Below are 24654 nucleotides of genomic sequence, written 5' to 3'. Positions count from 1 at the left end.
AAGCAGAGACAGGCTCGCAATGTCTCTTCTGTGGGAAAGAGGTTGCAGGGAAGAGAAAAGGGCATCCCCTACTAGGCTACAAAGTCTATTTTGAACTCTGTCAAGGCAGGATAAGTGCTTCTAGCAGCTCCTGCCCGGATGTAGCAACAGTACTCCATCCTTGGATGTACTTGACAATTATGCAGTGAAATGGTATGATTCTAACGTTAATAATGCGCATCTCTGCGATTACTTACTTATGGCTTTCTCTCTGTCTTTCATTTAAAGCCATGTTTCACGTGTCCAGGAGTCATGGTCAATCCAGGGGAATGAATGCTCCACGCAACAACATTAGGTATCCGTCATTTTGCTAACCTCTGTTTTGGGTAACTTTTACTCCTTATGGAAATCTTCTCACCATAATCAGGAGGCACAAACCAAAATGGTTCGGCCGTGTAACAAGAGGAGACAGGCTTGCCAAGACAGTGCTCCAGGGAACAGTTAGAAGAGGAAGAAAGAGAGGAAGACAGAAAAAGAGATGGGAAGACAACATCGCAGAATGGACAAGATTGAAGCTGAGCGAGGTGGTTAAACGTGTATAGGACAGAGAAGGATGGAGAGAACTAGTTGACAGATCATCTGTAGCGCCCCTATGGCAGTTGCCACAGGGCAGGTGAAGGTGAAGAAAACCGCCTCGGTATTTCACTTTGTATCATCTTGTCTAATGACTTACTTCCAGATTATCCTTGATGGTCAATCTTCCTGTGACTGTAAAGATGCTTCGCAATGGTTTATCCAGAGGAATGAATACTCCTTGTAACAACATAATTGATCCGTCATTCTGCTAACCTCTATTTTGAGTAAATGTAGTGTTTTAAAAAAATTCTCCAATCAGTGCATCATTCGCACTTTTATTTCACCACCAACGAATTTCGAAAGTGTTTATTGCTTCCGTTCGTTAACACTTTTCTCAATAACCACTCCTTGAATTTAAAAAAAATTTTTGCACAAACATTAGTCATGGTGAAAGTAAATTTTTACCAAAACGGATTTTCCAGGATAACTTTGGCCCCCCCCCCTCCCCTCATCTAGTGCTATTAAAGGGATAAAATTGCCACAGATTGTTCGTTCATTTGTTCACACTTTTCTTAATAACCCACAGTTTGGATTTTTTACAAATTTTACACAAACATTAGTCATGGTGAAAGTAAATTTTTGCCAGAACAGATTTTCCAGGATAACTCTAGTTGGCCCTCTAGGTGCCATTGTGGTGGTAAAATAACCCCAAAATCGTTCGTTTGTTTGCACTTTTCTCAATAACAACACTTTGGATTTTTTAAAAATTTTACACAAACATTAGTCATGATGGAAGTAAATTTTTGCTAGAACAAATTTTCCGAGAAAATTCTGGTTGCCCCTCTAGGGGTAAAATTGCCCCAAAATTGTTTGTTCATTCGCACTTTTCTCAATAACTGTGCATTGATTTTTAAAAAAATTTGTGCCAACATTAGTCATGGTAAAAGTAAATTTTTGCCAAAATGGATTTATTCACTCGTGGAGGGGGACCTCGCATACTCAGCTTATTTGACATAAAAACAAATATACCTACATTGGTTCATCAAATACGTTTCTGTTTTGCTCTTTTGGTTTCATCTTTTACATATTCTGTATCGAAAAATAATTTTGACAAATCTAGGGACATCAACTGCGAAGGGTTGCGGTGTTGTTGCTTGTTGGGTTGGTCAGAAGTATGTATACCCAGGGTGAGGGTACGTGCTATGAGCTCATCAGAGCATATCCTATTAAAGTCACAGGAAAGCGACATTATGGCCATAGGGCGGAGCTTGCAGTAGCAATTAGATTTGAGAGGTGATCCCTGCTAGCACACAGGTGCAACGTGTCGTCAATTAGAAGTCAGTGAATTTGAAGCCTGTCGGTCTTAACCTTTCGCCGTCTCTGCACTTGAACATAAGCAAGTTGGTTCAAGCCAATACTGTGTTAACTACACACAACAGACAGAGCTTGGAACTTGGCCGATAGTGCAAGGCCTATTCGATTTGACACCTTATTTTGGACCCTATCTAATAAAAAGATGTGCCAGTGCATATGTGGCAACAAGTCTCCATACATGAGTGAATGATGACTTTGTAAGAATATAAGGTACTCTCCGATGTGAGTAATTTTCTAGCACAGTAGAGGGAGCCCATCTTCTTTGCAGCAGCTTTAGCAATGTCCTCAATGTGTTTGTTCCAATTCATGTTGCCTGTGAATGTTAAGCTGAGGTAGTCACGGAAATAAGTGGTTGAGAAATGTTTTGTAATTGTTAAAGGAAAGGAGATCCATCTTAGTAGTATTAACTATTTTTAAAAAAGTTTTTATAATTGTTAAAGGAAAGGAGATCCATCTTAGTAGTATTAACTATTTTTAAAAAAGTTTTTATAATTGTTAAAGGAAAGGAGATCCATCTTAGTAGTATTAACTATTTTTAAAAAAGTTTTTATAATTGTTAAAGGAAAGGAGATCCATCTTAGTAGTATTAACTATTTTTAAAAAAGTTTTTTATAATTGTTAAAGGAAAGGAGATCCATCTTAGTAGTATTAACTATTTTTAAAAAAGTTTTTATAATTGTTAAAGGAAAGGAGATCCATCTTAGTAGTATTAACTATTTTTAAAAAAGTTTTTTATAATTGTTAAAGGAAAGGAGATCCATCTTAGTAGTATTAACTATTTTTAAAAAAGTTTTTTATAATTGTTAAAGGAAAGGAGATCCATCTTAGTAGTATTAACTATTTTTAAAAAAGTTTTTGTAATTGTTAAAGGAAAGGAGATCCATCTTAGTAGTATTAACTATTTTTAAAAAAGTTTTTGTAATTGTTAAAGGAAAGGAGATCCATCTTAGTAGTATTAACTATTTTTTAAAAAGTTTTTGTAATTGTTAAAGGAAAGGAGATCCATCTTAGTAGTATTAACTATTTTTAAAAAAGTTTTTGTAATTGTTAAAGGAAAGGAGATCCATCTTAGTATTAACTATTTTTAAAAAAGTTTTTGTAATTGTTAAAGGAAAGGAGATCCATCTTAGTAGTATTAACTATTTTTAAAAAAGTTTTTGTAATTGTTAAAGGAAAGGAGATCCATCTTAGTAGTATTAACTATTTTTAAAAAAGTTTTTGTAATTGTTAAAGGAAAGGAGATCCATCTTAGTAGTATTAACTATTTTTAAAAAAGTTTTTGTAATTGTTAAAGGAAAGGAGATCCATCTTAGTAGTATTAACTATTTTTTAAAAAGTTTTTGTAATTGTTAAAGGAAAGGAGATCCATCTTAGTAGTATTAACTATTTTTAAAAAAGTTTTTGTAATTGTTAAAGGAAAGGAGATCCATCTTAGTAGTATTAACTATTTTTAAAAAAGTTTTTGTAATTGTTGAAGGAAAGGAGATCCATCTTAGTAGTATTAACTATTTTTAAAAAAGTTTTTATAATTGTTAAAGGAAAGTAGATCCATCTTAGTAGTATTAACTATTTTTAAAAAAGTTTTTATAATTGTTAAAGGAAAGGAGATCCATCTTAGTAGTATTAACTATTTTTAAAAAAGTTTTTGTAATTGTTAAAGGAAAGGAGATCCATCTTAGTAGTATTAACTATTTTTAAAAAAGTTTTTATAATTGTTAAAGGAAAGGAGATCCATCTTAGTAGTATTAATTATTTTTAAAAAAGTTTTTATAATTGTTAAAGGAAAGGAGATCCATCTTAGTAGTATTAACTATTTTTAAAAAAGTTTTTATAATTGTTAAAGGAAAGGAGATCCATCTTAGTAGTATTAACTATTTTTAAAAAAGTTTTTATAATTGTTAAAGGAAAGGAGATCCATCTTAGTAGTATTAACTATTTTTAAAAAAGTTTTTGTAATTGTTAAAGGAAAGGAGATCCATCTTAGTAGTATTAACTATTTTTAAAAAAGTTTTTATAATTGTTAAAGGAAAGGAGATCCATCTTAGTAGTATTAACTATTTTTAAAAAAGTTTTATAATTGTTAAAGGAAAGGAGATCCATCTTAGTAGTATTAACTATTTTTAAAAAAGTTTTTGTAATTGTTAAAGGAAAGGAGATCCATCTTAGTAGTATTAACTATTTTTAAAAAAGTTTTTGTAATTGTTAAAGGAAAGGAGATCCATCTTAGTAGTATTAACTATTTTTAAAAAAGTTTTTGTAATTGTTAAAGGAAAGGAGATCCATCTTAGTAGTATTAACTATTTTTAAAAAAGTTTTTGTAATTGTTAAAGGAAAGGAGATCCATCTTAGTAGTATTAACTATTTTTAAAAAAGTTTTTGTAATTGTTAAAGGAAAGGAGATCCATCTTAGTAGTATTAACTATTTTTAAAAAAGTTTTTGTAATTGTTAAAGGAAAGGAGATCCATCTTAGTAGTATTAACTATTTTTAAAAAAGTTTTTGTCATTGTTAAAGGAAAGGAGATCCATCTTAGTAGTATTAACTATTTTTAAAAAAGTTTTTGTAATTGTTAAAGGAAAGGAGATCCATCTTAGTAGTATTAACTATTTTTAAAAAAGTTTTTGTAATTGTTAAAGGAAAGGAGATCCATCTTAGTAGTATTAACTATTTTTAAAAAAGTTTTTGTCATTGTTAAAGGAAAGGAGATCCATCTTAGTAGTATTAACTATTTTTAAAAAAGTTTTTGTAATTGTTAAAGGAAAGGAGATCCATCTTAGTAGTATTAACTATTTTTTAAAAAGTTTTTTATAATTGTTAAAGGAAAGGAGATCCATCTTAGTAGTATTAACTATTTTTAAAAAAGTTTTTATAATTGTTAAAGGAAAGGAGATCCATCTTAGTAGTATTAACTATTTTTAAAAAAGTTTTTATAATTGTTAAAGGAAAGGAGATCCATCTTAGTAGTATTAACTATTTTTAAAAAAGTTTTTGTAATTGTTAAAGGAAAGGAGATCCATCTTAGTAGTATTAACTATTTTTAAAAAAGTTTTTATAATTGTTAAAGGAAAGGAGATCCATCTTAGTAGTATTAACTATTTTTAAAAAAGTTTTTATAATTGTTAAAGGAAAGGAGATCCATCTTAGTAGTATTAACTATTTTTAAAAAAGTTTTTGTAATTGTTAAAGGAAAGGAGATCCATCTTAGTAGTATTAACTATTTTTTAAAAAGTTTTTGTAATTGTTAAAGGAAAGGAGATCCATCTTAGTAGTATTAACTATTTTTAAAAAAGTTTTTGTAATTGTTAAAGGAAAGGAGATCCATCTTAGTAGTATTTACTATTTTTAAAAAAGTTTTTGTCATTGTTAAAGGAAAGGAGATCCATCTTAGTAGTATTAACTATTTTTAAAAAAGTTTTTGTAATTGTTAAAGGAAAGGAGATCCATCTTAGTAGTATTAACTATTTTTAAAAAAGTTTTTATAATTGTTAAAGGAAAGGAGATCCATCTTAGTAGTATTAACTATTTTTAAAAAAGTTTTTATAATTGTTAAAGGAAAGGAGATCCATCTTAGTAGTATTAACTATTTTTAAAAAAGTTTATGTAATTGTTAAAGGAAAGGAGATCCATCTTAGTAGTATTAACTATTTTTAAAAAAGTTTTTGTAATTGTTAAAGGAAAGGAGATCCATCTTAGTAGTATTAACTATTTTTAAAAAAGTTTGTAATTGTTAAAGGAAAGGAGATCCATCTTAGTAGTATTAACTATTTTTAAAAAAGTTTTTGTAATTGTTAAAGGAAAGGAGATCCATCTTAGTAGTATTAACTATTTTTAAAAAAGTTTTTGTAATTGTTAAAGGAAAGGAGATCCATCTTAGTAGTATTAACTATTTTTAAAAAAGTTTTTATAATTGTTAAAGGAAAGGAGATCCATTTTAGTAGTATTAACTATTTTTAAAAAAGTTTTTATAATTGTTAAAGGAAAGGAGATCCATCTTAGTAGTATTAACTATTTTTAAAAAAGTTTTTATAATTGTTAAAGGAAAGGAGATCCATCTTAGTAGTATTAACTATTATAAAAAAAGTTTTTATAATTGTTAAAGGAAAGGAGATCCATCTTAGTAGTATTAACTATTTTTAAAAAAGTTTTTATAATTGTTAAAGGAAAGGAGATCCATCTTAGTAGTATTAACTATTTTTAAAAAAGTTTTTATAATTGTTAAAGGAAAGCTATGGCAGGGGTGAGCAACTTCTTTAACTCCTCAAGCCGGATTGTGCTGTAACGAAGGATCGCGGGCTAGGCAAAGGTCGTTAATGAAAAATTAAGGGAAATCATATGTGCAGACCTCTGTCAAGCTAAATATTTAAAAGCATAATTAAAATAAACATGAAAATATCAGAAAAACAAAAGAAAATCTGAAAGATAAAAAACATCTAACAAAAATTAGTTTTACTTAAGGAACGTCAAAGCAAGTTCTGCAAATAGAAAAGGTCAGGAGGATCTTACTAACTCATATTTTGGTTTTTTATTCTTTCCACACTCCCGTTTTATGCCAATGAAATATTAGTAGATAAATATATTTATGAAAAATAAAATTTTCAATCGATTTGGGGTTGTCTTAACGTAATATGCGGCCACAGCCGAGATTGAACTCACTACACGAGTTTGTAGTGTAATTCACATCTTGTCTGTTGCTGAATAGTAGTTTTTATCGCGACACCATCACTAGATGGGTTGCCTACCACAGCTTAAGAGAGACCCATCTACCCTCAAGAGAAGGATAGATCACGCCAGTTTCCCAACCCGATATTTTACCTTGTGGTACATATAGCCTTTTACCTCGTGGTACATATAGCCTTTTACCTCGCGATACATATAGACTTGTCAAATAGTCACCCATCTGGTACTGTCCAGGCTCAATGTGGCTTAACTTTGGTGATCTGGCAAGAACCGGTGTGTCAACATGATTGTGCTGTATTAGTAGGACGACTTCTAGTATATAGTATCGTGCTGATTAGTGGACACCAAAGATCGAATAGCCCCTCGAGTTAATGCAGTATTGTGGTGACTGAGATGATTCTAGGTAAGATAGAATAGACATTATTATCACTTTAGACCAAGGGTCAGCAACTCATTTGACCCCGCAGGCCGGATTATGTTATAATGATGAGTTGGGAGCTGGCAGAAGGCTGTTAATGAAAAATTAAGGAAAATTGCAAACTCCTGTCAAGCTAAATATTTAAAAACATAATGAAAATAAACATCGAGAAATCAGAAAAAGAAAAGGATATCTAAAATAATAAAAAAAACACCTAACAAAAAATTAGTTTTACTCAAGAAACATTAAAATACCTAAAAGTGATAAAAATCACTGAAGCGAAATGGATGATATTATGATGTGTATGTTTGAAACTGTTATTGAAAAAATAAAAACATGACTGATTGAAAGATTCCAACAACTTATCTAGGATAAGTAGTAATGGTAAGTGATGGAGAGGTGGATGGGGTGATCACTGTTTAAGAAATGAAATAGAAAGTCTTCTGAGACAGTATTGTACATTTGAAGCTTAATGTATGTTACCGGTCTGTTGGTCGGTCAAATTCGCTCTCTGTATTTTATATTTATTATTTTAGATTTTAAACAGAAATAGAAGTGATTGGGTTTAGATTGTGTTTTTGCGATTATAGGATTCAAATTCAGTTGCGTGGATCAGAGGGAGATAATACGAAAGCCTCGTCTCTCCTTTTAAAAATAGTAATCAGGCTCTCAGGCCAGTCGAAAGGTTGCTGACCCTTGATTTTGGCAACATTTCAAAGGCGCTAAGATTTCTCTCACTCTTTCTTCTCTGACCCTGTAGCACGTAGTGCAATGGAGCAAATGTTGGCTGATTGATTTTTACGCATACAAAATCAAACTTCTGCTTATCAAGGCTGAAAGGCAATTTGAGGATAAAGGTTAATGAGTGTACGGTTGTTTTCAGGAAAACAGCATAGTAATTGTCAGTGGTTGAAAAGTGGGTAGAATTTGGATTATTTATTTATTTTTTATTTTTTTTTATTTTTTTTATTTATTTTTTTATTTATTTTTTTTATTTATTTTTTTATTTATTTATTTTATTATTATTTTTTTATTTATTTAGTATAATTATTTTTATTTTATTATAATTATTTTTATAATTTTTTTATTTATTTAGTATAATTATTTTTATTTATTTTATTATTATTTTTATTTATTTTTATTATAATTATTTTTATTTATTTTTATTATAATTATTTTTTATTTTTATTATAATTTTTATTTATTTTATTATAATTATTTTTATTCATTTTATTATAATTTTTATTTATTTTATTATAATTATTTTTATTTATTTTTATTATAATTATTTTCAAAACTGTTTCCATTATAATACGTTTAATTTATATATATATATATATATATATATATATATATATATATATATATATATAATTTACATATCATTTTTAAGAGTTTTTCATGTTATCTAATCGTTTTAAAACAATTATGTCTTCTTTTCAGAACGTTAAATACAAGCTGGAGAAAAAGCAAATTCGCACAATTTTCTTTTTTCAATTCCAGCTAGGCTGAAAAGCTACTGAAACAGCTCATGATATGAATGAATCGTTTGGCACAGCACAATAGTGGTTTAAGAAATTTCGTGGCGGCGACGAGTCTTAAAGATGATGAGCGTAGTGATCAGCCATCGGGTGTTGACAATGATTAATTAAGAGCCTTAGTCGAAGTCAATCCACGTACAACTGGTCAAGAACTTGCTTCTGAATTAGATGTAACGTGTACAACAATTTCTAACCACTCGAAAGAGATTGGAAAGACAAAAAAAACTTGATAAGTGGATTCTCCACGAATTGAACGACAATCAAAAGAAATGCCATTATGAAGTGTCATCTTCTCTTCTTTTACGTAACAAGAACAACCCGTTTCTCCACTGAATTGTGACTTGCGATGAAAAATGAGTTCTTTATGACAACTAGTGATGCTCAGCTCGGTGTTTAGATTCCGACGGAGCTCCACGACACTTCCCAAAGCCAGAGTTGCACCAAAGGAAGGTTCTGCTGACTGTTTGGTAGTCTTCAACCGGTCTCATCCATTACATTTTTTTGAATGCAGGCGAAACAATTACAGTAGATAAGTACTGTCATCAGAAACTTCGACAACAACACCCAACATTAGTTAACAGAAAAGGCCCATTTCTCATCCATGACAATGCCTGATTGCACATTGCTAAACCAACCCTGCAGAAGTTAAACAAATTGGACTACAAAACTTTGCCTCATCCACCATGCTCTCCAGACCTCTCACCTACTGACTACCACTTTTTCAAGCATCTCGACAACTTTCTGCATGAGAAATGCTTCAAAAACCTAAGCGATATCCAAAATGTCTTCAGCAACTTAATCGCCACCAGAACACAAAACTTTTGTGTTTCTGGCATAAATACACTTGTTTTGCATTGGCAAAATGTGTGTTGATTCTGATGGTGCTTATTTCGATCAATAAATTTTTGTTTGAGCTGAGAAATGTTAAAAACCACAAGAATTTTTTCATTCATTTTGATCAGTTTACGTGATTTTTGGAATATGATATTTTTGTTCTGTTATAGGTATTCCTGTACATGCATCTTTCTCCTAAAAATCCAACAACCCTCACCTTCAATAAAGAGGTATCATTATACTAGTGAATGGATCTTTTCCCGGTCGTTAAATATCATATTTTAATTTGTGTAGATTTTGTATATATTTTTATAGAGTCATGATTTCAAAAGTAATAAAAAAAAAAATATTTGAGCGCCGTCAGCTAGAATCGAAACTGAAAGCAAAACTGTAGCATTTAAAGCTGGTAATGTTACCACTGTATGAACGTGACACGCATATGAACTGATTAAAAATAAACTAAGATAAATGTACAAAATGTATAACGATTTTTTTAAATTTTGACCTGTTAAAAACTGTTTTAACCAGCTAAAGACCCATAAAAGAATGGTCCATAAAAAATCCAATCATTTGTGGCCCCCAGTACTGCTCTGTAATTTTTACTTTCGGAAGAGATAGTTTGAAAATATGGAGACAGACAGACAGACATAGTGAGTTTTATAAATAAGATTTTCATTACCTAATGTATCATCATTTTTTTTTTTTTTTTTTTTTTTTTTTTTTTTAATATTAAACAATTATTTATTTTTTAGTTTGCCAAAACGATAATTTCTCAAAGTCACCTGTGCCCTCTCCCACTCCATGTCTGTCCGATCTACTGGGCTTACGACTGCGGAATGCACCTCTACCCGCTGCCTGATTTGCTTGTAGTCGCTGACAAATACGATGAATTTTCACTCACTTCAGTTGATTGCACTATCATGAATCCGGTAAGATTCTTCGACTTTTCATTCTTTTTTTTATCATTTTGTTTATAACAACAATTTTTTTACAATTCCATTATCTATATAATGGGATTTTAAAAACGATTACATACTCAAGTGCCATGTTGCAATTAGTAAAACCTAGCAGGCCGCCTAGAATTGTACGATCGTAAAATAAGCCTGAATAATATTATCTTAATAAATGCAGAATTTTTGTTTCTTATAAACACAAATACTGTAGGTTTTAAACGTAACGTTAAATTCCTTTTAAAAAAATGAAGTAAAAAAAAAAAACAGAAAGAAACTGAGACGTGTGCATGCGAGTATTATGTTTTTTCTAAACAGTTCACTTCTTGTAAGTAAAAAAAAAAAGATACTCGAGCTGAGATTGAAACAAAAACCTAGACAGTGAGTCGAGTACGATAACCATTCGGCCAGCTTGACACAATCTTTAAAAAGTGTTTTCAAACCTACTTATTCTTAACATAAGGAATCTGTCATTTGAACAATTCACGCATGTGCATTCGTAAAACAGTTGACAAACATAAAAATCTGATGACCCCCCTAGTACCAAATTTTTAAAATTTGACCCCTTAGGAGACCTTTTTTCTGGATAAAAACCAATTAAAAAGTTTTCTACATGTCCAAATACTCTATATACCAAATTTCAAGTCTGTAGATCAAAAATTTGCTGAGTATATAGGTTGAGAAGTGTCCTCACATACATACATACATACAAATTCTCACTTTAACAGATATATTAGCAGGCCATCTGGCATTGCACGGTGATATTTTGATTAATGCAGATTTTGTATTTATTATTATATTATATTGGACCCAATATATAGTAATGATTTATAAAGTTTAAAAAAAGGACTTGTGCACCACCACCGAGTATCGAAACCAAAACGTTTAGCTTATGATTTACTTTTTCCTTTGACATTAATGCCTGAGCTATGAATCATGTTTGCTGCAAGGCTAAAAATTAAAACCTGAACCAATAGCTATTACGTTACGCATGCATATTCGTAATTCGACCTTCACCTGGCAAATTCCATTTTTTTAATTTCCACACTTTTGCACCGATTTTCCCTGGCAAAAACATAAATATAAAGTTTTGCATGGGTTTGAATACCCTATATATTAAGTTTAATTTCTGTAGACTAAAAACAGACAGGAGTTTGGTAGGCAAATTTTTTAAACAAAAATATATATACGCATACATAAATATATGTAGAAAGAGGTTTTGTGTTCACTATAAGCTTTTTACGCAAATATTACGCAAGTATAAATCATGTAGAATATCTGCATGAATATAATTACACGTAATAGTTAACTAAAGATGATCATCCCATAAGAAAACCGAAAACAACTAATAGGGAATTAATAAAAATGAATGTTTAAAAGAATATGCAAATTAGCTAGATCTTTCGCAAGTGAATGCAATTCCCTGACCCATATATAACAAAGTTGTATTTTCTTTTTGAATAAATGAAAGGCCTTTTTTCTTTCTTGACTTTCAGGCCAAGATCAAAAAAAATTTGTTTACCAATTTATTTTATTGTTTAATAATAAAAAAAATACACACACACACACAACCACGATATTATTTGGGAATCTTAGGTATGACGACCCCCCCCCCTGGTGTACTTGAGGTATTGTGGTGAATGAGAACTTTAACTAGAATCAAGCATAGACTAGCAAAGGCACAGGGACGAGGATGACCATAGACAGCCTCTCCCCCATTTTTGATTGACCTTGTGCCTAATTTTTTGTTTATTTCTGTTTTGGTAATAAACTTTTCAGAGTAAATAAAAAATATATAACTCCAAGTGTAGTATCTCTTCTGATGCTTCACTTGAGTTAATTGGTTGTTGGTGAATATAGGGAGCTATACTGAGACAATTATTATTTTTTGGATACTGTCAGAGTGCCCCCCCCCCCTTCTTGCCCTGAACAGCTTAGTTGTTGTAGCAGAAGCTCATCCATCAAAATCAACGGGAGAGTCCATCATATATATAATCTTGGAAGTTTTTAACCTTTAAAACTATACAAAAAAAAAATTGATTTTTATCATTTGTTAGAAAACTATTTAGTCAGTAAGTCATTTAATCAACTGCAATCACTGCATCAACTTGCTCTCTCGAATTCACTATAGTACCAATGAAATTTAAGGGATCATCAGTTGTTTACCATGAAACACTGTTTCGGGGATTTAAAAAAAACAGTATATTACATCATGGCTCCCCAGCAGTGTTGATCAAACACCACCTCCCTTAATCTTAAGAAGACATATTACAAATATTAGATCTACTTTTCTATTAATTCACTTATCTAACCTATTCATGTTATAAAAATGAATTTCTTACCTGTGAGATTCATTTGTTTCCAATATATATATATATATATATATATATATATATATATATATATATATATATAGAGAGAGAGAGAGGGAATTATCGCAAGTTTGAGTTATTGGTGAGTTATTTTTGTTTCTTTATATTTTTTTCAAAATGGTGGCCGAAACAATCATTTCTCGGATACTCATAAAATTTGATTTTTCTAAAGATAAAATCACTTGATCAATATACATGATTTTTGGAATATGATATTTTCATTTAATCACACAGATTTTTCTTTAAGATAGGAGAAAATCTGGGCAAGAACAGAAAATAATGATTAATATTTAAAATTTTAAGCAGGTATGAATTATTTTTGTGGGTTTATTTATATCTGTGTGTATATATATGCATGCGTATATTTCATATCCTAATCCTCTTAAGATGGATTATATCTCATTAATCTCTCATAAATGATAGCGTGAAGGTGGTTTACTCAGAGATCAGGTTCGCTAAAGTGTCGCCCACCGAGCAGGTGCCATTTCTATTGACCAAATTGTTTTATTTTTATAATGTCTTAGTCATTTGAGGGAGGGGGGGGGTACGCGTTCATTCAAAAATGGGGTCGTTTTATACAATTTTCAGTTATCTTCCCCTGATGCATACCACCTACCTTTTATATGAGCCGAGAGCTTTTGCATCGTAAATTTAATTCAATTTTTATAAGTGACTTAAAAAAGAGGTGAAATAACACTGAAAATGTTGCAAAACAATTCCACCATTTTTCCAGCAACGGATTTGATGCATGTGTTTCATGTCAAATCAGGAATAAAGGTCAGACCCAGAAGCTTGTCAAAACATGGAGCCTCCCTAAGATGAAAGCCAATCTATTTCTATTGATGCCAGACGGTGGGTCCTGGATATGACCTTAAACTATATCCAGTGGTGAGGCCCCAGCTTGTGGGCTTTGGGGAGTGTGGAGCAACCCTTTAATTGCCATTGCTTCCAGGTCCACTCTGGCCCGGAGTGGTAGTACCTGTTAGGGTGTCACCCCCTTCAGCCGGTCGGTTGAGACGATCGTCGACCTCAGAACTCTTCCACTCCAATTACAGCAGCCTGAAAACGACCCGACTCTGGCGGTTTGCAGTTCACTATTTTCATCCTTCCAGTGACCACTGCCGGTGATAATTCTTAGCCGTTTTAATGTTGCTGATATGGGGTAGTGACAGAATTATCAATTGATCGTCTAAACTTATACTCTGGACCTGTCGTTGTGTACTCACTTACCGGCGAACATCGCCGATAAGAGAGCCGTGGATTTTAGTGTGGTGAAAAAGGAAATTAAAATGATTCCACACACGAATAAACGATTAATCTGGGTTTATTCACAATAATAATGGTCTAATAATATTTCAGAGTTTGAAGGAAGTTGGCTGTAGCTATTTTAAAGCGGTAGCTTGTGACTCGAGTTCGGATAAGTTTTTCGGCCATAGGAGATACGTGTTTTAAGTCAAAAGCTCTCTCTGCCAGACTTTAACATCATCTGAATTCGCCAAAATCGAATTCTCTCTTCTTCTCTTCTCCTCTTTTTTTTCTCTTCTCCCCTCTGTTTACTGTGTTCGAGGAATATATACATATCCATCAATGCCCTTTAAACATCACGAGTTTGTATTTGTTTACAACAAGAAAACCTGCCTGTCATCAGCTTTCAAACCTTGTTTTCTAAAATAAACAACCGCCTATCATTTCATCTCGAATTCTGTGTTTCAAAATAAACAGCCAGCTCACTCCAAACTCTGACCGTTACAACAATAAGTATCTCTTGACATACTTTTTCCTTTGTGTGTTCTAACCACAGAGTCATTTGATCGTCCTATTGTTTGTTCTTTTTGCTCTTTCTCTACCACGGCATATCAACCCCATAACCTGGTTACAAGGGTTCCAACTATGAGTTAAATAGAAACTGACTAGAAAACAACAAATATATTCTATTAAAAATTTTTTCTTCAAAATCTTTGGATTCTGCATTAAAAACCCTGAAAGGATTGATATGCCGTAAAACAAAACCAACCAACCAGCCAGACGGTGATCCCCAAGATGAAAGCCAATCTATTTCTATTGATGCCAGACGGTGATCAGAGTGTTGATGATGGAAAGATAGAAGCTTAGTAATAGTAATCACCTACTCAAAATTGACCCGGGTTCGCACAAGCTTGGAAAGTCCTTAAATTTTGACTTTTGCCTTGAAAAAGCCTTATTTCAATTATTACCTTGAAAAATCCTTGAAAATATGGAAAATTTCTTGACTGTCTTGAAAAGGCCTTAAAAATTACTTTTTCTTATGTCCAGTAAAAATTTGTGTTGAAATATTAAAAATAAAATCGAAATAAATACTAATCAATTATTTTTTAAGTATTAATAAAAATACCATTAAAATATTTTTTAAATATTGAAAATAAAATCAAAACACATCACTCTGAAATTGCGTAGTAGTATTGTGAATGTAAGAGTTATGTCCCTTTATCACAAAACTACCCAAGGTAGTTTTGTGATAAAGGGACATAACCGGTCTAGTTTTCAATTATCACAATTTTTTTTTTTTTTCTCATTTTTTTTTAGGGTGGGGGTTCAAATCTCCCTCTATTTTTGCTTTTATTTATAATTTAATTGAGGGAGGGGACACAAGGGGAGAGTAGTAGTGATGGCTACCATAAATACTCCCCCCCCCCAAAAAAAAAACTTATGTAGACGGAACTCTCCAATAGCAAAAACTTAAATTTTGTCTATAGAAGGCTTTGAAAGACTTTTGAAAAGTCCTTGTAAATGGGCATTAAAAATCTGTACAAACCCTGCAACGCACTACCAAGTGTTACTCAAGATCCAAGATTTTATAAAGGGTACCAGGGTTTTATGATGCGAGTGAAACGGTCGCATTTGTGGTTGATCTTTCCAAGTGGAGATTAGAAATAATAAACTGCTTACCTTTGGCGATTGTATTTTTCTTTTTTTTTTTTTCACCGAGAGTCACCCAAAGCTTATTATCAAGTGAAAAATATCTTTTAAATCTTTTTTTTTTTTTTTTTTTTTTTTTTTAAATAACACGAGCAAAGTAAAAGGTCAGTCTCTTGGATGACAAATATCCAAAAATTGGCAAAAAAGATTCATTCTTTGACCGTCAACTGGGACGTTTTCTTACAAGGAGAGGGCAGTTTTTGTGTCGACATTTTTGCAAAGTCATCATACGTCTTGCAATATTTTGAACGCTGGCGATGTCGTATGTTGTGGTGGGCGTGGGGGCTAAGCAGTTGGCTTTTTTTTTTTTCACCTTCTTTTTCTCCTTTGCATTACAGGTTCGAGACTGCCTGCTTACTACTTTTTTTTTTTTTTAACACCTCTCTCCACCCGGGCTGCCTACTGCGATTAATTTTTTTTTTAACGGCTGCTTAGTATCCTTACTACACCACCTCTCTATACCTTGGCAACGCCAGATACCCCTACCAGTATTTTATATTTCTTCGTAAACAAATAAATAATACATAGCAGGAGGGAGGAAAAAAAAATAGATATAGAATATACAAAATAAAATACAGATCATGCAAAAAACAACAAGTATAAACTAGGGGAAAAAAATAAATATATACATATATATATATATATATACACATATATATATGTAAAAAAGAAAAAAAAAAGAAAAATCTAACAAGTACAACAATATGCTAATCACCTAAAACATGCTATACATATAACCCCCCCCCCTTACATTTGCTTAATTCACTTCTTTCGTTCCATCCGGCATGCTTTGAATCGAACTGTAACATCTACCATTTAAAAAGGGGAATTTTTTCCCGAAATATAATGGATATTGTCACAGACATAAGAAGTAAGACATTTATCTCTATATAAATAAAATGAACTCATTTTTTCCCGTCTGATTTTGACATTAATAGGATTAAAAATCAAGATATTTCATGCAAATATAATATGCACAAACGGCAGAACAATATCTGAGGTGTGTTATAGGCTTATTATTTCTCAAATTCCTCGATAATCTTAGATTTCTATACTTTTTCTGCTGAGAAGTCACGGCCAAAATCGGTTAAGATCAATGGAAGTGGTAAAATATTTTCTCTCTAATAAATTCCTCCTCCCCCTGCCACCACTTAACACCGTTTGGGGATCGTTCATAAGGAACAGTTGAGAAGAGAACACCGGTTTGGCTTCGTAGTTCTTTCATGTGAAGTTATTTAAAATCACTAAACTAAGCTGCAGTGCTCTGTGGCGTAGTGGTTAGCGTGCTGGACAATTCACATTATATTTTCACGTTGGCGCCGACCTACCGTAGTCGTTTTTTTTGGGGTTTTTTCCTAAACAACTGGAATGGACTTTTCTTGGTGACCGAACTGTTAACGTTGCAGATGTTTTTTTTTTTTGTTTTTTTTTTTTTCACACTTTATTTTCCTACTTTTACTCATGACTCCGGGTTTGATCCTTCCTACTTACCTACCATAACATTTTTTAAAACTCCCCCCCCCCCCCCGGTCCCGGAAACAAACACTCGGGCAACGCCGGGTACCCCCGCTAGTACTTAATACAATTGAATAAATATATGTATATATAGACATATATAATATTTATTACGACACTATATATACATATTTCAAGGTTGTACCATTGGTTTCATTATCCCGAATCAACCATAAGAGGTTGGAAAGCATAATGAAACCAATGGTACGACCTTGAAATATGTAAATATAGTGTCGTAATAAATATTATATCTTCAGCTCTCACATCCACGATCGAGCACTTTAATCGATTTTTTTCATCACCTCCTGACACGCTATGTAGACATATACGTATGTACTTATTGATTTGTAAATCGCCACTTGTTTTTGTCTTCTCTCATCAACACCAACTATATCTCGTTCCTCGCATTGTGATAGCCTTCTAAATCTCTACTACATAGTTATCCCACACAATGCTTCAAGCAAACTACATATCAATTTTATATTTCTTTGTTTTTTCAGTTTGGTACTATGATAGGACCATGTATGTTATTTTTTTTTTTTTTTTTTTTTTTTTTAATATTTTATATTTCTTTGCTTCTTCAGGGTTCCTTTCCACAATCTGGTTTCGCCTTCAAAGTGTACATACCATATTCAAAACAGATTGAAAACAGCAAGATTGACTAAATGCAACAACTTGATGGCCTTTGGTTCTGGGAAAAGAAAACATGAAAGAAATAAGCAAACTTGAAACAAGTACAAATTGCAGATTTTAACAATTTTAAATAAATAAAAAAACGGTTCTTGTTCAGAATTTACCCTATATCAGAAACCAATAGTAAAGTAAAATATCTATGATGCACAGAACAGAAATGCCATATTCCAAAAATCACAGTTTTTTTTTTATAAAAAAAATCATTCTTTATGAGAAAGCGAAGAGTGTCTTGCTCAGCTATCTTGAAACTAAGGGAGATAACTCAATTCGAATTCTAAAGATTAAAATCAGTCTTGCAATGGCTACAATTTATTATTAATTTCTAGAAATCATTAAAAAAAAATTAGTTTCTTTATAAAAATAAAACTATGTGGTCAATTCGGGTGATTTTTGGAATATGACCTTTTCGTTCCATCATGAGTATGTACAACATTAAAGATTTTTTCCGAATTTTTTTTTTTTTTTTAGTATAGGAGAATTCTGAACAACTATTGAAAAAAAAAAAATATTAGTTTTACTTCCATGAAATTTATTTGCTGTCAAAGAATTTTCTCTTGCAGCATCCTCATCATTTGTTAATTTTTTTCGTTTATAATCCACAATTTATTTATCTAAATAAACGTCTTTCGTTTCATATATCTGTTAAAATTTTGGTTTCTGTATCACGTGTAATTATGTTCATTTATGAGTTGGTTGTCAAGTCACATATCAACCATGTGTTATAAACACGACAATGTTACTGTAAAAAAAAAAAATTAAGAGTAACAATTTAATTAATATTTAATGATATAAAAATATTAAATGATAAAAATATTTAATGATTAAAAAATATTTAATGACGTGATCCTTTTTTTTTATTAAATACTAGCAAGGGGTACCCGGCGTTGCCTGAGTGTTTGTAGGTGTATGTGAAAAAAAACAGGTGCCCTTGAAAAAAAAACAAAGCCTTGACGACGCACAGTTGGAAAATAGTAAAGTGTGAAAAAAAAAAAACAGGTGCGCATTTTTGATTGACGTGACGGCAATAGATATTCAGCAGTTAGCATTTTGTGCGGGACAGTTTTTAATGTGGTCAATAAATCAGTTTGTTTGTTTTTAAAAACCCGCTCCCCCGTCTGATATGACGAAGTCGACCAAACGTTCAATGGCTCTGAGCCTGTGATTAGAGTCGCGTTTCGCTTTTTGTTTATACCGAATGTAACGCGTGCCGATGTGAGAAATGTCAAATAATTAACGTTTGAAAGTCAATAAAATTAAATAGACAGGCAAGTTCCGTGGTTAAGTATGAGATATTACAATTTATAGATGATATAAAAAGTTTTAAGAAGTTGCGAAGCGAGCGAGCGCTTCTCTGAAGGAAGCCTGTTGTGGACATTGAGGAAAAGCGTACATACATACATACATTTTCGCTTTTATATCTGTAGATAATGTGGCTAACTTCACCTCGGTAAAATAAATTTTTGCATGGGAGTCATCATTTATCAAAACCTGAAGGCAACTCAAGGATAAGGGTTAATGAGTGTACGGTAGTCTCTTAGACAACAGCGTATTAATAGTTAGTTCTGGAAATAGATTTAGGGGCTGGCTCAACAAGAACTATGATGAGCCGTTCTATATAAGTTAGCAAATTTACCAAATTTTCATTACTAATGATTACTATATTGTCCAATGTCTACTGTACACTCTTTAACCCTTATCCTTGAGTGGCCTCTTGGCCTTGATAAGTGGTGATGTCTATGTAAAAAAAAAAAAAAAAAAAAAAAACTAGGATTAATAATGCATATTACTTGGATTACTGTTCTAGTCTTGAGTGTTATTTGTGCAACATTTCAGTTGATGTAACCTCTGACCGTCTTCAGGTATATTTTGTTGAACTCTGCGGGGAATCTACACAGAATTTCAAACAGAACCCTTCATTTAACCCATTTCCGGACGAATTAATTTTTTGTGAAATAATTCCAATTTATTAATTTTCCTGATGTTGGCTCAGCATACCATACTTTGGGATAATTGCACCAACTAAAAAAAAGTGCTCTTTATATGCGTGGTTGCCAAAAGGGCACTTGTACAGTTTAATCGTTACATTAAAAAATGAAAATATCGGGGAAAAAAAAAAAAAAACATTGTACATATCCGTTTTGAACTGAAGATCTCAGAAAAAAAAAAATTCACTTAATTTGATTGAGTAGTTTTTTTTTTTTGTTTTTTTTTTTTTTTTTACAGCGGAAAAACATGTTTTTATGACAGTGCATTGGCATTGAAGGTAGACATCTTGGAATTTTTGGACACGCCATGGGGAGATAACTCAATTTAAAGTGCCGATACTCCCTCCCCATCTTTAATACTAGCTTTTCTTCCTAAAAATCAAACCTTTTGCTTGAATTGTTTTTTTCGCTGTAAAAAGAAAACTACTTGATGAAATTAAGTGAAATTTTTTTTTTTTTTTTTTTTTTTGAGAACTTCATTCCATAACGGATACGTACAATTTAAACTTTTTTTTCTTCGATATTTTCATTTTTTAATGTCTTGATTAAACTGTACAAGTACTGCTAAAAGAGCACTTTTAGCTAGTTGGCACAATTACTCCGAATTCGGCGCAATTACGCCAAAGTATGGTAATTAGAAGAATGCATTAGCTTACATGTGATAGCGACACGTCTTTTCACAGTGGAAGCAGAGCACAGATTGGCAGGTTTGAAGGGCTGTATGTTACATTCTCCCTTGGGGTCCTATTTCTAATTATTCCAGGAAATCAGAAATAATCCGTGCATCAAGAGGTTCATCGACAGGTGCATGCAAACCTCGCTTGCAATTAAAATTTTTAATAACATATTAACTTAGAAATGCTGCCTATAAGCTTCAGAAGGGTTACGTCAATTATTGGTGGATTTAAACAGAGTTCGCATAACAATGTCTAATTGGAGAAAGGTAAAGATGACATCTTTGAAAAAAAAAAAAAAAACGTTAACATAATCCGTTTTTTTTTTTTTTTTTTTTAACTCGTAATATATACGAGTTGACAACAATTAAATTCCAAATTCAAGCAATAGAAAAAAAGATGAAACAGTTGACAATTTCTTTCAAGATGGTTCATGTAATGTAGCTGTACGAGCACACTCGATGGCTCCGTTCATCAAAGGACAAAGGATACCCCCTGTAGGGGCAGGTGCACATGTAATTGTGAGGCAAGGGTTGCGCAATTCTCACCCACACCTCTCCTGAATCGGCACTGCTTATGTCCAGTGGCAAGGAGAAGTCCAGGACAACTGGAAACAATGCCGACATAAGCGGAGAGCACATACAGCACCTGGAAGTTCCAAATGGTCACCCATCTGGTACTGGCCAGGCTCATCGTTGCTTAACTTCGGTGGTCTAATGGGAACCGGTGTGTCAAACGTGATTATGCCGTATATACGCACACTAAAGTCGATTCATTCAAGGAATTTCGTAATTTCTCTTCTTTTTTCTACGTTACCACTTGCTTGTTAATAACGGAGTCCCGAAATCATTCGACAGATGTGGACTAGACAGGATCAACTGGCTAATGCTCAAAATAATGGTTGCGTTTATCTTTGCCGCAAGAGTTGGTTAGGGTTTTTTTTTTATCCAACCTGCTGTTACCTATTTCTTCTTTTTTTTTTTTTTTTTTTTTTTTTTTTAACTCACGTTCACCCCTTACAAAGCATATCGCCACTTGCACGTAAGGGGTTACTATTTGAGGTCATGTCTAGGAAAGATTAACAAGATATTTGTTTATGTTACATTTAAACTTCCGGGGAAGAAGGCACGAAATTTCAAAGTCTAGCTGTTCAAGGGAAGAATATATTAGAATAGAAAGCTTTCTGGCATTTAGGGACCTCAACAGTGAAAGGGTGAGATCTTATTGCTAATCGGGTTTGTCGGGGATATGTACGTCGAGGGGGTACAAGTGAAAAGAGTTCATCAGAACACATTCCATTAAAATATTTGTAAAACAGGCACAGTGATGCAACATTGCGGCGATGGGACAGGGGCTGGAGCTTAGTTGATAAAGTGGGACCGATTAGATTGACAACTCTTTTTTTGACTTCATTAGTAGATGCACCAGCCCAGTTATGGCAACAATACTCCAGGCATGGGCGAATCGTGGCCTTGTAAAGGTACATGATACTGTTAGGCATGAGTAGTCTTCTAGCTCGATAGAGGGAACCCACTTTCTTTGCAGTAGCCTTTGCAATGTCCTCTGTATTTGTTCCAGTTCATATTGCCCGCAAATGTTAGGCCGAGGAGTTTGAAGGTAGAATTCTCAGGTAGGGTGCTATTTGTCATGGATATAGGGGGTTGGAGAGGCGTCTTGTAATTGTTAAAGGAGAGCAGCTTAGTTTTACTAGCATTAAATGTTACCATCCATTTGTGGCCCCAATCCACTCTAGTCTGGAGATCATTGTCTAACGATTCTGCCATTGTCTTAGATTTATGTACATCTGTTCTTCCTTCATACCTATGATAGAGCGTTGTATCATCAGCAAATATACCCATCTCGGACACAATATTATTAGGGAGATCGTTTATGAATATCAGGAATAATAATGGTCCAAGGATCGACCTCTGAGGCACTCTTGCATTACTGTTATGCTGCTTGGGTGTACGTCCGTCAATGACAACCTGTATGCTTCTATTGTCTAAGAAGGATTTAATTATAATTAGTATACGTTCAGTTATACCGTATTTTCATTAGCAGCTCTTTATGCCAGTCTTTGTCAAAGGCCTTGGATATATCAAGGGCTACATCCCTGGCTTCGCCCGCTTTATCCAGTACATGGTAAATGCGTTCAGAGATGACTGTTAAAATATCTGCAGCAGAACAACATTGCGTGGATCTTTGGGCGACAACGATCTTGGATTGTCACAGTATACATGTTGTAACACGTCTCATAAGCTTTCCCAATGTATGATACAATATTGTTACTGTGCCATATATGTACAATTAAGCTGAAATGGATTAATCCATGGGGGGAGTATGTTCTTATTCTGTCATCCATGATTGGGTAGAAGTCCTAAGTAATTCCCAATTGTATTTTAGTATTGCCCGTGCTGCGGATTGAACATTCAACCTCCAGAAGTGTAGCTTACAACTCAATGTAACCTAGTACTTTATCCATTGTGCCATGGTTCCTTGCAGATTAAATAATGGGCTCTGTTTGAAATTCCATGCAGACTCTCAAGGTTGATAGAAAAATTTAAGTATCTGACAAGATACACCTGAAGAAATTGAAAGGTTACATCAACTGAAACGTTATGAAAAATAAACTACTCAAGATGAGAACAGTAGTCCAAATAATCCAAATCTAATATATAAAACGCTACATGTCTGTCTCCATATTTTCAAACTCTATCTCTTTCAGAACCAAATGTCGCAGAGCGGCACTAAGAAGTCAAATGATTGGATTTTTTTATGGACCGGACTTTTATGGGTCTTTAGCCGGTTAAAATAGTTTTTTAGGGGTCAAAAATGGGTCAAAATTGAAAAAATCCTTATACATTTTGTACATTTATCTTAGTTTATTTTTAATCAGTTCATATGCGTGTCATGTTGGACAGTGGTAACGTCACCAGCTTTGAATGCTACAGTTTTGCTTTTGGTTTCAATTCTAGCTGACGGCATCCAAAAATTTTAATTTTTTTTTTTTTTACTTTTGAAATCATGACTCTATGCAAAATCTGGACAAATTAAAATATCATATTCCAGCAAATTTTATGACTGAGCAAAGTACAACTTGACTAAGTTTGGGGGAAAAACAGTTTCTTTACATTTGTTTTACAGGGTTCGCACTTGAAAAGTCTTTGAATTTTGACTGTTGCCTTGAAAAGGCCCTATTTCTCTATTGTCCAACCGGAAGTGAAGAGCGTTGAAATTAAGCATAGTCAATCGAAAAGAAGATGATGACTTGCTAAAATGTCGACTAAAAAAGCGACCCTTCTTGTACAAAATGGCCGAGTTTAGGATGGAGGAATTAATGTTTTTGGCCAATTTTTTTATATGTATCGTCCGAAGGATCGAGGTTTAAAGCAATACCGGTTTTGTCAGATTCCGTCGCCTCTGGTAGTTGGCAGGCAGGCTTAAAGGCGGGAAAGAAAGTGAAAGGAAATCTACTCAAAGACGTGACCGGAAGTTCGGAATCTTAAAATTAGGCAAAGTCAATCCAACCAATATAATGACTTGCAAAAATGGTTTACTAAAAATTGACCGCTCTTGTAGAAAACTGCCCAGTTGAGGGTGAAGGAGTTTTTAGCCAATTTTTCAATATTTGTCATCCGAAAGGTCAAGCTTCAAAACAATACCGATCTCGTGAAAATCCGTCGCTTCTGTCTCAAGTTTTAGACATACATACATACATACATACATACATACATCTATTCAGACAGGTGAGATTTATATTATAGACTAGTAAGGATGCCCGGATGTTTGTAGATGAAAAAAAAGGGGATAGTAGGCAGTTAGGTTCGAACCTGCAACACGAAGGCAGAAAAGAAAGTGAAAGAAAACCTGACATCTTACCGCTATGCCATGACATGAGCGGAAGTGTAAAGTGTTGAAATTTAGCAATGTCAACCCTTATGTTGTAGCGGATAGCGAAATGAATGAGAAATCTGGCTTTAGGCTAGTTAAGCTTTCAGCTTTCTGCTGTATTTGTTTCCCCACGATGTTGGGGAAAACCAGCCCCCCCCCCTTAAAAAAAAGGAGGAGCTCTAGCAGTGTCCAAATGAATAGGAATTGCCTGATATGAAGTA

At 32.9% G+C, this 24654-nt stretch overlaps 1 protein-coding gene and 1 pseudogene across 1 annotated transcript in view; one reads left to right on the top strand and one right to left on the bottom strand.

Moving 5' to 3' along the window:
• LOC145269270 (DNA polymerase epsilon subunit 2-like) overlaps positions 1–18519 on the top strand; it is a 147996-nt gene extending 129477 nt beyond the window's left edge. The window contains exons 14-15 of the mRNA XM_080124947.1: positions 10151–10327; positions 17775–18519. Of these exons, the coding sequence (XP_079981073.1) occupies positions 10151–10327; positions 17775–17855 (258 nt within the window). The 3' untranslated portion in view covers positions 17856–18519. The remainder of the gene's footprint in view (positions 1–10150; positions 10328–17774) is intronic.
• Positions 18520–21178: 2659 nt separating this feature from the next.
• On the bottom strand, positions 21179–21296 carry LOC145269890 (5S ribosomal RNA; annotated as a pseudogene).
• Positions 21297–24654: the final 3358 nt, after the last annotated feature.

Source organism: Euprymna scolopes, chromosome 45, assembly GCF_053919585.1.
Source record: "Euprymna scolopes isolate OS-2025 chromosome 45, ASM5391958v1, whole genome shotgun sequence".
Classification (NCBI taxonomy): domain Eukaryota; kingdom Metazoa; phylum Mollusca; class Cephalopoda; order Sepiida; family Sepiolidae; genus Euprymna; species Euprymna scolopes.
The sequence above is the reverse complement of the archived record's forward strand: the minus strand, read 5'-3'. Positions and strand labels throughout refer to the sequence as shown.